Below are 18673 nucleotides of genomic sequence, written 5' to 3'. Positions count from 1 at the left end.
CTGGAGTCCTGTAATACTCTAGGATCTTTTTTTTCATCAAGAAATGGCACTATTTTGTGTACATACTATGAGAAACTTAATCCAACTGTTCTAAAATTAAACACTGCCAGCAGACTTTTCACTGGATCTGTTATGTGCTCGCACTTCAGAAGTCACATCAATCTTAGCAGCACTGTGACACAAAGTTGGATCTAAATATCTTGAAATAGTTTCCCATCAAATAGGAAGCATGTCTGCAATTGAAACGTCAGAGATCAAAATAAAGGATCGTAAGACTAAAGAATTTTTTGATGAGTTTTGCCACTGACTTCAGCAAAGCCAGAATTTTACCTCTGCAGTATTTCTTTCTCTCTGCCTGTCAGTATTTTTTCCTCATGCCCTTATATCTTGCTTCTCTTTTGGTCATTGTATACAAACCATTTTCCTTTTATTTTCCAGTTTCTTCATCTAAATTGCTATGCAAATAAGGATAAACTAAATGCAGATGTGTTAAGTATCCACATGTAGGAAACTGGTGCAGTAAAACATGAAATAAAAAAAAGAAAACTCTTACAATGTGGTGTTTTCCAAACAGGACCTGTGAATCTCTGAACCATATAATTCTATCTTCGAAATCAAGCAATATTGCTTTTATTCTTTCTTACTGCACAGATAAGTTTTAAACAAAACATCTCATTCTGCTTTGTTACCATTCCTATGACATGATCCACTCTTTCATAAGCAATTTGAAAATGACCACTTATTTCACATGCATAGCTGGATGCAGTCATAACCACTGTGGAGGGCATTGTAGATAAAAAAGTTATTGCTAAGCCTTTTTTTTGTTAATGTGCCCAACATGTTACTCAGCATCCCACCATATTTATCCGCAGTCACTAACACCAGTCTTCAATCACTCTTACCAGATGGAGCAAGGAGCCTCCTGAGGAAACAAGCATATGAGGGTCAGCACCATCCTTCAATAGCCGTAGCACTGAAATATCAAAGAAAAGAGAAAAAAGAATTAATACAGCAATATACCTAATTCTGAGCCGTTAATAGTATGATTCTTCATCATCTTCATTAAGAGACTTAATAACATATGCAAACCTCCCAGATAACATTTGCAAAACTATCATGTCAGCATTTCCCATCTCATCTATTTTAATGGCTAAGCCTGGAAGCAAAGAACCGTTTATAATGATGTTAAATATGAACAGTATCAAAGACTTCGCAAGCGGACAGATGAGCATGTCAGCTTGTACATAGGGAGCTGGAGACGAGACCCTGTCTCAAGGTCACAATCACCCAATTAGTCCATTTTGGAGCAAAATCACAGTCAACTACTTTTATTTTACTTTTACTACTTCCCATGAGGTTTGTTGGCTTTTTCAGTAAATAAGTGAAACCAGTGTTCATAATCTATATCACTTGAAATTAATCATCATGCCAAAACTAAATGATCTGCACTCAATTTCACCTTTCTAGTTCATTGTCAGATCACTGATGCAGCATAATTCTTAAAATTATATTTGGAGTCAAACTCCACTCCCAGTTACATGGATTAAACCCCTTTGAAATGAAAACAGGCTTACAAAGGCAAGCAAAACTACGACCCTTCATACTGGTGCTCACTCGAGTGTGAAAAATCAGCACATGGTCTTTACTGCCTTTATAACCTTCTCACTTGGAATCAAAGCATGAACTAACTCATGCTACCGGCATTCATTCCTGGAACAAAATTGCACAGTGACAATGCCAGATGTTATCAGGGGAATAAGCACCAGCATTGCAACTCTGTCTTCACTAAATTGGTATGAAGGACCCTTTCAAAAGGCCTCACTCCAGGAGAATATTTGCCAATAATGTTTCCTGCATAAGAACACATCTGGTTTTACCTCCAACATCTGGAAATCCTGGGTTTAATTCCTAATTAAGATTCCTGGATGGAGTTGTGCAAAGGTCTGCAAAGAAAGTTTAAGTTCAGACCCTAGAAATGTGGTCAACTGCAGTGTCTGTCCTAAAGGAGGGCCATAAATTTGCCTCAAGTCTCTTCGGACTTCTGTGAGTCTGTCAAGAGACTCATGTACACGATGTCCTCCTTATCCATGCATTTTTTCTATGTGTTTTTGTTCTCTCTAGAAATATCTTGCAACTCCATTTTCACTATACATTTAAATTTCTTCCAGCATTCAAACATTCAGTTGACCTATTTGAAAGGGGTCAGGTTTTTTTCTTTTTTCAAATATTGTCAATTTACACAAGCAATGTTGACCAGGTGCCCTAGAAAAATTCAGCCTGAGAAAGAAAATATGGGAAATGGTTGCAAGCCTGTAAAATTTAAGTGAAAGCTTTGGCATCATCTTTACTAAATAATTCAAACATAATTAACACACTGGTATATTGGACAAATACTTATAATAAGTACAAAAATCCATTTAATCTTTTGCTCTTTTTAAAACTTTGAAAATCAAACATCAATTTGAAGTATTGTATAAATTCATACTTTATACATAGTTCCATAGTACCTATTTCTCCTCAGAAGATTTTGCTACTTTTCATTTACACAACTGTAAAAGACTTGAATGTTCTGGCAAATGCCACTTAGAAAAATAAATACTATTAGAAGTCACTGTTGCCTGCCAAAAGTAGAAGTGGAACATTAAGTAACATGAAATAAATGAACTGTACAACATCTGCCAACCAAGATGAAAAGTACTGAAGAAGAGTGGGAGGGCAGAGAAATATTTACAAATTTTCACTACCTTGGGAAAAATGAACGAACAACAAAAAAGCAGGCCCTTCTTTCTGCCCCCAGATCCACAAATCCAATACTAAAGTACACAATTGACATTGTCCAGACAAAGACTGTTAAAAACAGAAGTTCAGAACTAAGTTCTTTACTTCTTCTAATAACTAAATTGCTGAACACATATGGACATGCTTCCTCTGCCTCAGGTTTTATTGAGTAAAGATCTTATTGTAAATCCTTCCTAAATAAGTGTGCAACTACATCCACCTCAAGAGTTAATATTTTCAATATTCCCCTGTTATGCCTTTTCTTTAGCAGGCCACAAAAGATGAATTCCATATCACAGAAGATTTCTGAAGGCTCCAAAAGTAATTTCATTCTGCCAATCCCATCAGGATTTCACCTGAACAAATGAACACTCCAGATTTTTCCTCTTCCTCCATTCCTATTTTTCAGGGATTAAAAAAAAAAAAAAAAAGTAACTATGGCTTGGTTCCACCTGCAGCACCAGTCTCATTTGCAAACATGGGAATCAAGGCAGATAGCCCTTAAAGGTGTGATTTTCAGAAATTACTAAACTGCCATAATTCTGGCTTTAACTGATTACATCAGTGAAAGCATTTGACTCTCTGAAAACACTGTCTTTAGAGTGTATTCTCACAGACTGCATTGCTATGAAAAGGGGGAAGGCATTTTACCCACTGCATGGTTTATTATTCTCTTCTGCCATCTCTCTCAACCTATGTAGCACATGTTCAACTGGACCAGTAAGTCTAATCTTTTTAATTATTTTTTTTTTCTTTCTCCTAGCAAGGTCAGTCTTCAGCTCGGTCAAAGTGGCTGACTGCACAGCTCCTCAAGCACCAGCACAGAGGATAGAAATGCACACATCATGTGGAGGCAGAGCAAGCACAGGGCGTTTTGGTGGAAGAAGTCTTAGATCAACTAAGGCTGATAATTAAATAACATCCTCAGTGTGTGCTTCTACAAGGTGGGATAAGCTGATTAAGGAGCGAACAAAAAGAGTCTATTCCCTTCCCTCATTAACAAAATGACTTGCACATCATTTTCCTCTGGCTGCTTCTGTGACTTGGAACTGACTCTAACGGCACAAAATAACCCCAGGAAAAAGAAAGAAAAAGAAATAAAAAATAAAAAAATGCAGAGTTTCCTGTTGAGTCATTGAGAAAAACTCACTCATCACAAGTCTTGGGATCACCAAAACCAGCTTCTGGGTAGACCTCTCTCTTGGCAGGAATATGACACAAAGGAAGGTCATAGGGTTGGGAAGCTGCATTTTTAAAAATATTCCAAAATAATTTCATCTGAAGCCTAAAATAGCAACCAAGTGAAGAGTAGAGAACACACAGACTATTTACTGTATCTCTTCCTTCCACCAAACCCCCCAGAGACTTGGTTCTTATAGAGGACTTACACAAAATGAAGTAATGCCTTTCAGATCCATTTTGCAGAACCTTACTGTTGAAACTAAAAAATGACAGACCATTTCTAGATCTGAGATAGAAAATCATAAGAATGTTTTCGCTTTACTTCTTTTCCCCTTAGCAGAAATGCAGACGAAGATTGCGGCATAAAGAATATGAAAACCGCAACCTTAAAGTAGAATATTAAATAATTATGATCATAAACAAATCATCATAAAAACTTAGGGCACATGGATAAAAGCTCTGTAGCTCTTCTCTTTAGTTTATTTTTCCTCATTATTGCATGTAACTTAGTCACTGCTTCAAGGACATTCATGTCACACAGACTACCAGGACAAGATATGCAAACTCCTTCCAATGGGCAAGAGTCTTTGTTCTGAATCAGGATTATGTCCTACATTCCTCTGTATATAAAGACAAGTAAAAAACATTTCTCTTTTTTGAATCCACCACCACCCCCACCCTCCCTGCAAAACACAGTAAAAAAAGAAAATAAAAGAAGATCACAGAAGCAGAATCCCGCTCACTACTATGCAACTCACTTAGGTCATTCACTTAAGACTTTACTAGTCAGTGGGAAAATCTTCACATTATGTTCATGTTTTCCTTTTGATAGAACTATTCTAGTTAATGGCAGTAATTTGGGATGAATTGCTTAATGAGGATAGATTGTTGTCGTGGTTTAAACCAAGTCCCCCAACTCCCGGAGAGTTAGGAAGGAGAATCCAAAGAATGTAGCCCCCACGGGTTGAGATAAGAACGGTTTAATAGCTAAGGCATAACATAAAATCACTACCGCCATTTACTACTACAAATAATAATGATACAGCCAATAACAAGCGAAAAGAATACAATACCCCACCAGCCACTGACTCATAACTCACTCCACCCTGCCCGGCCGAGCACCACATGCTCCCTCCTCCATTTTCCTCCAGAGCTCCACCCCTCCTGCTCTCTCTCTCCCAGTATGCATACTGGGCATCACGTGCTATGGTATGGAATACCTCATTGCCTAGCCCGGGTCAGGTGTCCTGTCTCTCCTTCCTCCCGGCCTCCCCTCCTCCCCGGCAGAGCACGTGCCTTGAACAAAAGGCACTTGAACAAAAACAAAGGCCTTGAACAAAAACACCCTCAAAACATGCTCACTATCAAGCAACTGTTCCCAGCCCAGAAGTCAAAACCACAGCACTGCACCAGCTACAAGAAGGAGAAAAATGACTGCCACGGCTGAACCCATGACAATTGTCATAGGTAACTATATTCCAGAAATGCTATAACTCTTAATTAATGCGATTTTTACAGTTTTCACATGACTTTCTTTTAAAACTTTTATTTATTTGTACACTTTCATGGAAAAGAATCCTCCAGAAAAGATGAGGAGGCTGTAAAGAAGCTTTGGTGGCAGGAAGCTGACATTTACTTGGGTAAAAATAAAAAGTAAAATTTCCAGTAAATTCTCAAGCCCTTCCTATGTGTGTATGAACAGGTCCATCCATTCTCTGATGACTTTCAGATTTGACACACAAAATATTCAACTACTTACAGTAGAAATTCACACCTAATCTCATAAAAGGTGTTTTAGGAAACACTGGAGTTATAAACTCTCAGCAGTAAAAAAGATAATAAGCAAGGTAGCTTTCTACATATGCCTGATGTTGCAATTTTGACTAAATGATTCCTGTGAGCTTAATAGCTTTCCACACTCCACTGACTGTATTGACTGCATTACAATTTACTATGTAGCGTTATAGTTCAGTAAAGGAAGTATGGTGCCTGTTACCAGCCACAGGTCTTGCACTTACTTCACATGTGGGACTTGGGCAGTAAGTCTGGAATTGTCTTGGCTTGTTTAGCTGTTATAGCAACTGGCTAATGACAAGGTGACAATTACCTGGCATGTTTTAGTTTTATTTAGCTTTATGCAACTATGCTGTTAAGAATTTTGATACATACAGCAATAACTAGTACTTAGCTGTGCTATGTTGAATAGCATTTAGCTACACTGGCATCTAGAACTATCTATAACCTTGTATGTTGCAAGTAAAGATCTGAAGTGACAGCCGACCCTGGAAGGTGAACTCAGAGGATGCACAGCTACCAGTAACCCACCAGTGATCAGCTACTGATGTTAATGCAAACTTAGGATCAGGGCAGTGCTGCATTCACAGCAAACCCAGGCTTAGTAGTAACAGAAGGGGGAATAAAAAGTGCCTAGCATATGTAAAACTTAATCATTGGCCATCTGCTATGCTGGATATACAGTACCAGTATACGTTTCTATTAATCATTCCTCTGGGGAGTAGCAACTAGCTAGTGTAAACTTTGCTCCTCTTAACATCTATTTTTGTTCTCTTTAGCTTAGCATGAATAACTAACTGGCAGAATTGTTCATTATATGCAGAAACATGACTTACTGCAGAAGCCTAGCTAAGACTGTGCTGCTGCTGTAATGGATTATTCCATTCTCTTGCCTCAGGCTGCATAATTCTGCCGCTTGCCTCTCATTGGCACAAGGCAAAGATTAGTTTCCAACTAGATCAACAATCTGGGAATTTGGCACTGGGTAATGGGTATGAATAGGAAGAATTGGGTAGCCACCACTTTCAGCAACAGCTGAAAGCAGTTCAGGCATAAACCGACCATAAAATGAACCACTGTACAACAGAAGTGATGCATACTTCTAGTTTTTCCACTTCCACCAGTTAAAGAAGTGTCATATTTTGCCCTTTACTCCCTCCACAGTCAGACCTTTTGTCCAATGCTGACATCTTAAACTCTGTATAGATGTCCCAGAAAGAATTCTTGCCATCTTCATGTCTCGTTAGTAGATGTTTCTTATTCTTAAGTAGTCAGTGTACTTTCAGCTTGTACCAAAGGTACTTATGAGGAACCTGCTATTCAACTCAGTTGTGTATAAGAACAGAGGAGTGCCAGTTTCTGATAAGTTATTCTTAATGAGAAAAGCAAATGAAGTCAAACAAAATGTCATAATTTTTTGTTCAATGCAGTTTGAGGAAAAATATATACCTTGCACCTTTGCTATAATTAGTTTAAAATTAAATTTTTAAATTCCAAGTACCACTGTTGGTAACTTAAGAATTCTTTTAAGTTGTCTTGTTTACCTAACAAACACATTAATAGTAGCAATACTGTTACCACATCATTCCTAGCATAATAGCTGATGTTTCCTGTCAAAGCAAGCTCTACCCATCAGTTGACAGTGGTTATTCAGAGCAGTCATGCCCTTAATGCACTTTTCAAAGAACTGATTTGCAATCCTACTTCTTTTACCATACTTCAAATATTTCCAGTTATCACTGGCAACATCTGTCAAACACATTCAGACCTTATCTTCTCATTTTCTGAAGAACACTTGGAAATAAATTCCCAACTTTGCTGCGAAAGGATTAAAGACAACAAACCATAAATGAAATATGCTGCACCATTCACAGAATGCAGAAATAAAGAGAGGAAAATTACTTTATCCATACTAACAGAATTTGAGAATGCTAGCCTTACATATCCAAGCTATACTCTCCACTATCTGAACAGAACACTGATCAGGATAGGGCTGACGCTTCCATCTTCCCTAGGAGAGCTCACATAGTTCATAATTTTTTCAGGCATCCAGGAATCAGATTATCATGACCGCACAGCAGTGAAGGCCACCGATTCTCTGCTGCATTTAAAAGTGTGATGTGAACTGTCAGGCTGATTCCTGAGCTCCAATCAACCCAGTGTTACCTTTAAAAGAAACAAACCAAGCCACCAAAAAAGCAGACTGACAGAGGTAGTGCTACAGGTCCAGAAGACAGCTCTCCCAGCTTTAATATTAGGCCCAAATCAAAATACCTGTTAGTCCTATCCCATATTCAATTTGTGCAGAAATCTGTCAGACCTCAGGCTTGGAAGCTGTTGAGAGGCTTCATCACTCCTCTGTGGGAGTGAATTTCAGGCAGCACAGGTAAGCACATGACAAGATAGGTCCCTTACTTTCTGCCCAGTCCTCTGCTACTTTCCCACCAGGCCCTGCACCCTCAACTATTATATGTCCATGCCAGGCATACACCAGCCCTGGTAGCTTCCTGCCTAAGCACAGTTACTCTGGAGGGCAAGGACACAGCCCTCTTGCTATCTGATGTACCTTGAACTGGAAAACCACACAGAAAATAACGGTTATGTCTCCAAGCCACACAGACACTAAGTCAAACTTCAATGAGATCTCTAAGGAGGGTCACAGCTCCCTCAGTGAGGTAGATATTTCCAGGACTGTAGATATAGCCAGAATAATTTATGAGTTTAAGGACTATGATTATTTAGTAACTGCTAAATTTAAAACTTCTTCAAGCACATTTGCCTGCTTTCATTTTGTTTCATTTTTATATACATAAACATTAATGTAGTCTTTGCCTACACTGGAAAATACTAAGGCCACAAATCTAATAGCCTAAATAATGCTACTGTGTGCCTCTTACAGTGCCAAAGCACAGTGATACAAATTAATTTATTGCTTTATATCACATGAAAAAGTGACAATGACCAACAGCCCAGTGTGGCACACCTGAGTTAAGCTCTGATAGGGCAAGAAATGCATCTTTTTTTTAAGACACTGAAAAAATAGGTATTGTCATGGAAAAAAGTGTAGACTCTGAAATCATTTCAGAGGAACAAGATTTTAAAATAAGTGGGTCATATTACCTAACAGCTACATCTGATTTATCTTTTTCTGTGCAATACTGTCGTGGTTTAAGTCCAGCTGGTAACTCAGAACCACGCAGCCGCTTGCTCCCTCCTCCCCCCTTCTTCCTCCTTGCTCCCAGAGGGATGGGGAGGGGAATCGAAATAATGTAACTCCCAGGAGTTGAGATAAGAACAGTACAGTAACTAAGGTATAACACCAAACCACTACTACTACCATCAATAATAATAATGATAAAGCAAATAACAAGGGAAGAGAATACAACTGCTCACGACCCGCCAACCGACACCCAGCCTGACCAGAGCAGCGATCTAACCCTTCTGGGTAACTGCCACCAGTTTATATAGCAGGCACAAAGTGCTGTGGTATGGAATACCTCTTTGGTTAGTTTGAGTCAGGTGTGCTGTCTCTGCTTCCTCCCACCTTCCCCTCCTCCCTGGCAGAACATGAGACTCAGAAAGTCCTGGGTCAGAGTAAACATTACTGAGCAGCAACTAAAAACATTGGTGTTATCAGCACTGTTCCCAGGCTAAAAGTCAAAAACACAGCACTGCACCAGATACTAAGGAGAAAAACTGACTGCTACTGCTGAACCCAGGACAGATATTTATTCCTAAAGTCTTCTTTTATTTCTTTTTTTTTTCAGTTCACAGCATCTAACTCCTTCCTAGATAAAATAATAGAAGATCCCTAATTTATATAATTTACATGCAAATGCATTGCAGTGTATTTGTAAACAGTGGTGTAAATCAAAGTAATTTAGAGAGGAGTGGAAACAGCCCTTCAGTTCTATGGCCCAAAAATACTGTTTGCAAAGGGAAAGTCCAAGGTCACCAGGCAATGGTGGTAATCTCTTGTTTTGGCCCTGTTTTGAATTAATTCTTCCAGAGCTAGAGCTTTGCCCAGCTGTAGTAAGGTCTGTCTTACTCACTTATAAAGCTTTGATTCTACCTCACTGTAACTCAGACCTGTATCTATTAGAGCTATTGCTCAAACGATTCAACACCACCTCGCAAAAAAAAAACAAAACAAAAACAAAAAAAAAACAACCAAAACCACATGCTTAGCTAAAAATATTGCTTCTATCATCAAAGCTGATAGCACAGCAGGGGTTTTGCCAGTATAGCTACTTCCCAGGCCAAAATAGCTGTGTCATCAAAAACTGGCAGCACAAAGCTGAATGAATTCTAAATTTCCGGTAGTGGGATAAAATTACAATAAAAACAAAGCTTCTTAAAATATACTGTAAGATGAACATTCTAAAATTAACCTTAGGGGAAAGTAGATGGTCATACAGTAAACTTAAATATGGCTTTTCTCACAGCTTTCACTTCCAGCTAGCTCATGTGGGTTATTTATTTCAAGTTTAAAAAGACCAAAAACAGGAACCTAATATCTTAGCATTTAGGACACCTACTGCATTCTGTACATACGTTTCATCTGTCTCCCATGTGTGGGCTCTCCTGGTGGTCCTGACAAAGGGGACTAAAGCCACCAAGAACATCACCAGCAAGCTGCAGTCAGTTATTACAAAAGCTCACACCTCACAGAGTTAGCCTTAGAAATATGTGTGAATCTGAAAATTCTTTAAATTACTGGTGCAATTCTAAAGCTACTTTATCTGCTACAGACATCCTGACTGTACATTAGAAGTTTTGTAGAACTGAATAAATAATACTTTATAATACTTTACTATATATGTTAAATTTACTTGAGAATTTGCAACATTCCAGTCTTATAGTCATTAAATGGTAAATACTAAAACACACATCAGCAAAACGACTCATTCTGTGGTCAGCAGCTTAATTTAAAAACCGTTGCCATCCCATGCTTTTCCCTAATGTAACAGCAAAAGTTAAAGAATTTGCATGTATCACAAATATTCTGCTGAACAGACTGTACACTCCCTCTGTTTCACCCATCATGTATGTTGATCCTATGCCAACGTTACTTAATTGGCATAAATCAAATTACTGCTGACTTATGTTCCATATGAAGCAAGACTCAGTCCCTCTTTTAACCCTCACATCATGAAGAGCAAGTTTATGCCAGCTGGTTTAGTAGCCCTGTAAGCAAGTCATTACAACTAGTATTAGAGATCTTCAAGGATAACAGGCTATTATCCTGCTTAGCAGCTGCTAAATGGTACTAATTACCAGCTGCAGACCACTGGCTGTTGGATTCTCTGTGTATAGCAGAAATCCTAGTGTGTGCACAAGGACACAAACTTAAACCAGGCAGTACAGAATAAACTAGGGACATCAGCTATCCATGCATTAATGAAAAATTATTGTGCATGCCAGGGGAGGTTTAGATCGGGTATTAAGGAAAAATTCTTTATTGATTGAAAGGATGATCAGGCATTGCAACAGGCTTCCCAGGGCTGTAGTGGAATCACCATCCCTGGAAGTGTCAAAAACCATGTGGGTGAGTCCCGTAGTGACACAGTTTACTGGTGGACTTGGCAATCCTGGGGTAACAGTTGGACTTCATGGTCTTAAAGGTCTTCTCCAGCCTAGTTGATTCTATGACTCTATGTGGCATACGAGAGACCAGAACTATGTAGGAAGTGTCTGGTTCCAGGAACATCTCACTACTTGACATATTCAGCTCAGGCACCACCTTTCACAGGATGTTTACATAGTCAAAATCAGAGCTGCTTCCCTCTTGTTCATGCCTCCATACACACAATCCTGCCCTCTACCTTATATGAACTAGTATGGGGAGCTGCACTCTTGACACACATTATACTTTCCCTAGAGGTAATCCAAGCAGTTTATGTCTGATAATCTCCAAATCTTTATTCTTCTCTAATTTTGAGTCAGCAATTTCCATCCAAAGTACAGGGACATGAAGGGTCTGAGGCATACAGATAAGACTTTCTCTCGCATCTTGGCTTCCAAACTCCCAACCTTCAAGGAACTCTTTCAAACTTGGCAAAGTGATGGCTTGTCACATTTCATAATAAAACACAACAACTTTTGTAACCTTGGTCCATTTCTGACAGGATAGCCCAAATTTTATCATTTACTCTTGACTGATCTGTGTTCTTTGCACAGGCTAGGTGCCTAATGATGACTACAACAAAGGTGCAACAGTAAGGAAACTAAGAAGTGTCTTAATAACAGTAATAAGGGTCTTGTCTGAACTAAATTTGTATTAATACATACTAGAATCTTTATTAGTCTCCCTCATATCTGATGGATGACCCAGATGACTAGCAAGAAGCAAAAACTGCCCACAGACAGGTCCACAATATCTCCTCCAGTCAGTGCTGCTGACTGCACAAGCTCAGCCTCCTGGAAATCATCCATCACTCATCCTATAGCTGTTTCTGTATGCTTGCAAGTTCAGTGTATTCTGGCTTCATTACCCCACACCAGTGACAGCAACCACCACCACTATCAATATGCCAACAATAAAAAAACCCTAAAAAATCAGCAGTGACCACATAATGACCTTAAAGATGACAGATAATGTATATAAAGCTAGCACAGGAGAAAAGTGAAGCCTGTGACTACCACTTTCTTAAAACACCTCAGAATAAGCAAAGGAAAACATCTCTACATATCTGCTTTGAGGTAACGCTATCACACTTGAAGACTGCAACAATGTAGACCTTACACAATTTCAGTGTTCAGTAGTTGAAATACAAAAATCATTCAAGGACACAGTGGACTGAAATGACAGATTTATAATTGTTCATCTAAATGTAGCTTCCAAGGAAAGACAAATGTGAAGCACAAACAGTTCTGCATTCAGTATCAACATGCTCACAGATGGCTAAGCCTGCACACCAATTTTATGTAGGGTAAACCTACACTTGGTTATCTCTGAAGCATCTGAGGATCTGGGGAACCTAGGATGAGATGTAGGAGAAAAAGATCATCTGCCTCATATTTAATACTCAACACGTCTTCTTTGACACCAGTGTCTACAAGGGCCAAATTATCATGCCAAAGCTGGTGCAATCAGTAAACCACAAAGCAAATTTTGCTTTATTTATGCTTAATTTAAGATTTTACATGTATGGATTGCAGTTACAGGTCAGCATGGTGAGGACAAAATTATACTCACACAGCACATGATATAACCATGTGTTTTTCATAGCTTATGGAAAACAAAAGTCTGGCATACAAGTTGATAGTTTAATTTGGCTTTGAAGTAGAATTATCAATTGCTCCCCACAGGAACCTCTCTGTGGAGAGCAACTGCTTTGCTTAGTTTGTTTTTGCACTACCATAATAAGAGCTGCCTTAGTTCAATACTCAGTTAGCTCAGTCCTCTCCAAAACTCAGAATGGTGTTGGACTATGGACTTTATGAGGTTCCTTCTAACCTGACTGATTTTACAGCTTCTTGAATTCAGCAGTCTTGATGTGAACAAGGGAAAGGCGCAACCAATACCACATCGCCTGATTAGAAGAGTGCCTCTGAGTTCTGAGTAATACCATTGAGTCAATGTTCATATGGAGCCACACAGTAGGTTTGGGCTGTGGTGATGAGCTACAAGTACAGAGGCTCAAGCTTCCCAAGTGATACACAGTGCCACATTTTCTCGTTTGCTCAATCTACACACCTGACACATCTGGCACATACAGCTGATAAATCAGGCAGAAGTCAGGGAGAACCCTGCTCTAGAAGCACCTATGTTACTAAAAGAGAAAGTTACCTAAGTTACCAATACAGACAGAGAGGGGGACTAGTCCAGGAGAACCTGCATGTATATGTCCCTCAGGGATCGGTGTTGGGACCAGTCTTATTTAACACAGAATCATAGAATAACAGGTTAGGATTGGAAAGGACCTCAAGATCATGAGTTCCAACCCCCCTGCCATGGGCAGGGACACCTCACACTAAACCATGTCACCCAAGGCTCTGTCCAGCCTGGCCTTGAACACTGCCAGGGATGGAGCATTCACTACCTCCCTGGGCAACCCATTCCAGTACCTCACCACCCTAACAGTAAAGAATTTCTTCCTTATATCAAGTCCAAACCCCTCCTGTTTAAGTTTCAACCCATTACCCCTTGTCCTATCACTACAGTCCCTAATGAATAGTCCCTCACCAGCATCCCTGTAGGCCCCCTTCTTTGCGGCTGACATGGACAATGGGATTGAGTGCGCCCTCAGCAAGTTTGCCGATGACACCAAGCTGTGTGGTTCTGTTGATACACTGGAGGGAAGAAATGCCATCCACAGGCACCCTGACACACTTGTGAGGTGGGCTCATGCCAACCTCATGAAGTTTAACCATGCCAAGTGCAAGGTCCTACACTTGGGTCAGAGCAATCCCAGGCACAGCTACAGGTTGGGCAAAAAGGAAATTCATGGTAGTCCTGCGGAGAAGGACTTGGGGGTGTTGGTCAATGAGAAAATGAACATGAGCCAGCAGTGTGCACTTACAGCCCAGAAAGCCAACTGTATTCTGGGCTGCATTAAAAAGAGTGTGACCATCAGGTCCAGGGAGGTGATCCTGCCCCTCTACTCTGCTCTCGTGAGACCTCACTTGGAGTATTGTGTGCAGTTCTGGTGTCCTCAACATAAAAAGGACATGGAACTGTTGGAACAAGTCCAGAGGAGGGCCACGAGGATGATCAGGGGACTGGAATACCTCCCATATGAAGACTGGCTGAGAAAGTTGGGGCTGTTCAGCCTGGAGAAGAGAAGGCTGCGTGGAGACCTCATAGCAGCCTTCCAATATCTGAAGGGGGCCTACAGGGATGCTGTGGAGGAACTATTCATTAGGGACTGTAGTGATAGGACAAGGGGTAATGGGTTGAAACTTAAACAGGAGGGGTTTAGACTGGATATAAGGAAGAAATTCTGTACTGGAATGGGTTGCCCAGGGAGGTTGTGAATGTTCCACCCCTGGCAGTGTTCAAGGCCAGGTTGGATGGAGCCTTGGGTGATACGGTTTAGTGTGAAGTGTCCCTGCCCATGGCAGGGGGTTTGGAACTGGATGGTCTTAAGGTCCTTTGCAACCCTAACTATTCTATGATTCTATGATTCTATATAACATATACATATACAGCGATAGAGTGAGATGATAAACTAATGCTCATGTCAGCACCTTTACATCTGTCTTTTTCTGTCCAGCTTATCATAGTCATAGAATGGCTTGGGTTGGAAGGTACCTTAGAGATCATCTAGCTCCAAGCCCTCTGCCATGGGCAGGAACACCTTCCTCTAGACCAAGTTGTTCAAAGCCATGTCTGGCCTGGCCTTGAACACTTCCAGGATGAAGCAGTCACAATTTCTCTAACTTACATAATTCTAAATATTTATACCATAGGATTTTCAGGGAGAGGTTTAAAAGCAAAAGTCATCTAAAAGTATTTCATACAGGAAGCCAGTGAAGTTCAGAAGGTGATTATTAAAAGGTTTGATAGCTAGTACCCTCTTATAGGATTCCCCTTTTAGCAGACTAAGAAGCAAAGCAGTATTTTCAGTTTCACACAGATGCTTCCAGCTTTAGAACACTTCAAGTAATATTTTCTGTACTATCAGTGGGTACATGTGGAAGTCTAGAACAATCTACCACTATATGCCAACAATATGTGCCTGTTAAAATCTGGAGCACAGACCGTAGCTCAGTAATTTAATTCTGCAACTGTTATGTTTTTTTTAGCCTTTAGAGTCTGAATGTAACAAACCTTAAACAGTGCACAGTGTGAGAAATTGCCCACTGCAACCATCTCACTGCCCTGTAAAATTATGTGTACTGGGTCACATATACACTACATTGTGATAGAGAGTCATAGGAAAGAAACATGGTAAAAAAGTAGTATGCAGCCCCAGGCTGAGTGTCTGGGGCTGCATTCTACCTTGAACCTTTTACATACATTTAAAATCCTTGTATAAAGCTGGACATTTATAAATATTGCCAATTTCACCTTAACTGCTCATCTTCCCACCTCCATTCTTGGATATAATTCCCACAGAAACGCAAGCTAAAATATCCATTCCCTTAGATTCATTAATTGTATTCTTACAAGGTTCAGTTCCTCCACTATGATAACCTTTTACAGTGATGGCTGTGATTAACAACAATCAAGAAAAATCAATTGCCTATTCATTATGCTATATAACCTTTTTACTTATTTCTCTCTCACCTATAGAGCTTGTTCACTATCAGCTTCAAGTGCAAAAGGTTTTAACAGCTAAAAAGCCTTGCATACTGAGTTCAGAGGTTGCCTCAGTATACTGAGAAAAAACAGTCTTCGAATTCATGTCTCAGAGAATAGAAAGATGATTGAAATACTAAACAGAATATATGCTTTGTTAAGAATTTTTAAGAAAAAACGGTGGGCCCTATACAAATAAACCTGGCTCTGCCTCTGATATTCTGGTATTTTTACTGGGAAAGGTACAACAATTCAGGCAGAAGGGAAGAACAGAATGACAGAAAAATGCTAAAGAGACAGACTTAGCAGTTAAAAACAATTTGCTGCATTTAGCTATATTGGCTGTATTAATTTAGTTCTACCTTCAGAGCTTTTAGAGAAAGTTACTCGATTTAGTTATTTCACTTCATAAAACCTCCAAACAAATTCCACTTTCCCAAACCTCTGAACAAAAATTCTTCTCAATCCGGCAATTAATATCACAGTGATAAACTGTGATGAAGTCCATACATTGCAGAATCACAAAATAATATCTTTCCCTTACACTTAAGTATTCCATTTTATTAATGTTCCTCCAGTGTAACAAGCGTATATGCTCCAGATAAAAGGCTTCTAAAATTGAATTGAAAAATCAAAAACACTTCAAAGAAAATAGAAAAGGCTATTCTCTATTGATTTCTGTAGTTTCCCAGCTTAATTGCTATGATAAGCTCTGACTGAACTGAAAACATTTTAAAGTGATGCTGAAAGATGAATACAGGGAAGTTTCCCTTTGTACTGAAATATTATTGGAAATTGATCTGAAGCACAATAAATACACTGAAGAAGAAATCAACTACAAATTGCACAGAAAAGATTCTGTTCTTGCTGTCTTTTTATTTCGCAAGTATACACTAGGATCTTCTGTCATCTCAGCAATCTTCTTTTTTAATCAGTGTGACTTATAATAATATTCAGGGAATAGCAGCAGTACCTGCCTCTCAGTGGACGCCATCTTTCATTGAGAGAATAGGCTTGTAAATGCTGCCAATTTATAGCCTTGCATCCCACTGTGGATCTCCTTTGAAATTAATAGGAAGAATACCAGGCAGCAATTTGTTGGCTGTTAAAGGCTTAACAATCCCTTATTGGCATGACAGTGTATTTATGAGTGAATGGTCGTTGTATCTTTTGCTGCTTTTGGGTGCCAGAGCATGGTAAGTGGAAAACTTTTTACTATAGCATGGAAAGAAAGGGCTTATGGAGAAAAACACAAACACAGAACTATGAAAGAGCTTGATAGGCTTCAAATGAAAAAAGGACAGATATATGATTCTATATGTCTACAAAGGTTATCTCTTCAGACCAGATTATACTCTTAAAGAGCTGGATTCTTGTGTACGGGTAATAGCCCTCTGAATATTTTTTCTTGACATTTTAGTTTGTGAAATCCTTTTGAATTAGACCCTGATCATGCAAAGTCTTGAATAATTTGCATACAGACTTGTCCCACTGAAGAAAAGTTTTGTATCATAGTTCACCAAAATAAATAGTTGAGAATTTTGAAAATGTGATCAAAACCAAATACATAAAATTCTTAGGAAAATTCGTGTGTTTTTACAAAGATTTCCTCATAAATATTATGTTTTACACTTATAATTGAGGCATTGTTTAGAAGTATGACTTCTACTTAGCCAAATGTGTTCTTGCCTGCAACAAAAATTCAAGAATTCACTTACCTATATAAGAAGTAAGCATTTCAGTGCCTACATTTTAAAAATCTGTGCTTTAAAGAAAAATCCAAAAACTAAGCTTCTAGAAACTGTTTATTAGTAAGTAAGAAAAAGACATACTTTTCAGAGAGCTGATCAACAAATCCTCCAGGGTAAACTCTGAGACACCCAAAACCAACAAATGGGAATCGCTAACTGTAAACACATCCTGATTTATTCAGAGCTTAAATATGTGAAACAAGAGTGCAAATAGTCTAGTATATATTCCTGATTTCAAGACACAGCAGCAGAGACGATGACATCAAGGCTTTCATACAACAGCTTACTATACAGTCAACTTCCTACAGGTTATTATACTATAAGCAAGACCACCTAGGTTCAATTTGGCTTTCAGGCCCCTTCACCAGGAGAAAGCTATGCCAGGCCACATGCTGCTTGAGAAACTTAAGGTTTGGGGCCAGGGAGAGCAGAAGACAGAAGAAGCAGTGGGAAAGAGAAATGCACAGACCTAAAAAGTCTGTCAAAGCAACCTGCAGGGTAACAGAAATGGGTGAGTGACAGCTCCAACCTCAGTTTTATGGAGAAAAGGAGGAAGCTCTAACTTCATTTGATGGTAAAACAGATTAATTACATTTGGTGTGAATACCCCTTCTTAGGAGGAGATCCAAAATGGAAGAATGCTTTCTCTTTAGTTTTCTACTTGGTAGAGGATAGCTGTTCAAATCTGTTAGTTGGGCCATGTACAAAACCAAAAACTGCAGCTGAAGCAATGCAGGAGGATTTCAGTGCTAAGAGAAAAGCAGCCAGGGAGCAGAGGCACTCCTGCAGTTAGGCAGTTCACAGGGAGAACAAAAGGGAGAATAAAATCTACATTATCAAGCCTATCCTTTGCTTTTTTTTATATATTTTTCTGTGAGTTTTATTTTTTTCCTAATAAATAAGTGTTGCATATTAGGAAACA

The 18673-nt window shown here is 39.2% G+C and overlaps 1 protein-coding gene across 1 annotated transcript in view; it reads right to left on the bottom strand.

The window, feature by feature from the left end:
• The window catches only part of MYO16 (myosin XVI), a 297078-nt gene that overhangs the window by 246903 nt on the left and 31502 nt on the right, over positions 1 to 18673 (bottom strand). Inside the window, exon 3 of the mRNA XM_005145243.2 lies at positions 903 to 973. Within this exon, the coding sequence (XP_005145300.2) occupies positions 903 to 973 (71 nt within the window). The remainder of the gene's footprint in view (positions 1 to 902; positions 974 to 18673) is intronic.

Source organism: Melopsittacus undulatus, chromosome 2, assembly GCF_012275295.1.
Source record: "Melopsittacus undulatus isolate bMelUnd1 chromosome 2, bMelUnd1.mat.Z, whole genome shotgun sequence".
Lineage (NCBI taxonomy): Eukaryota > Metazoa > Chordata > Aves > Psittaciformes > Psittaculidae > Melopsittacus > Melopsittacus undulatus.
The sequence above is the reverse complement of the archived record's forward strand: the minus strand, read 5'-3'. Positions and strand labels throughout refer to the sequence as shown.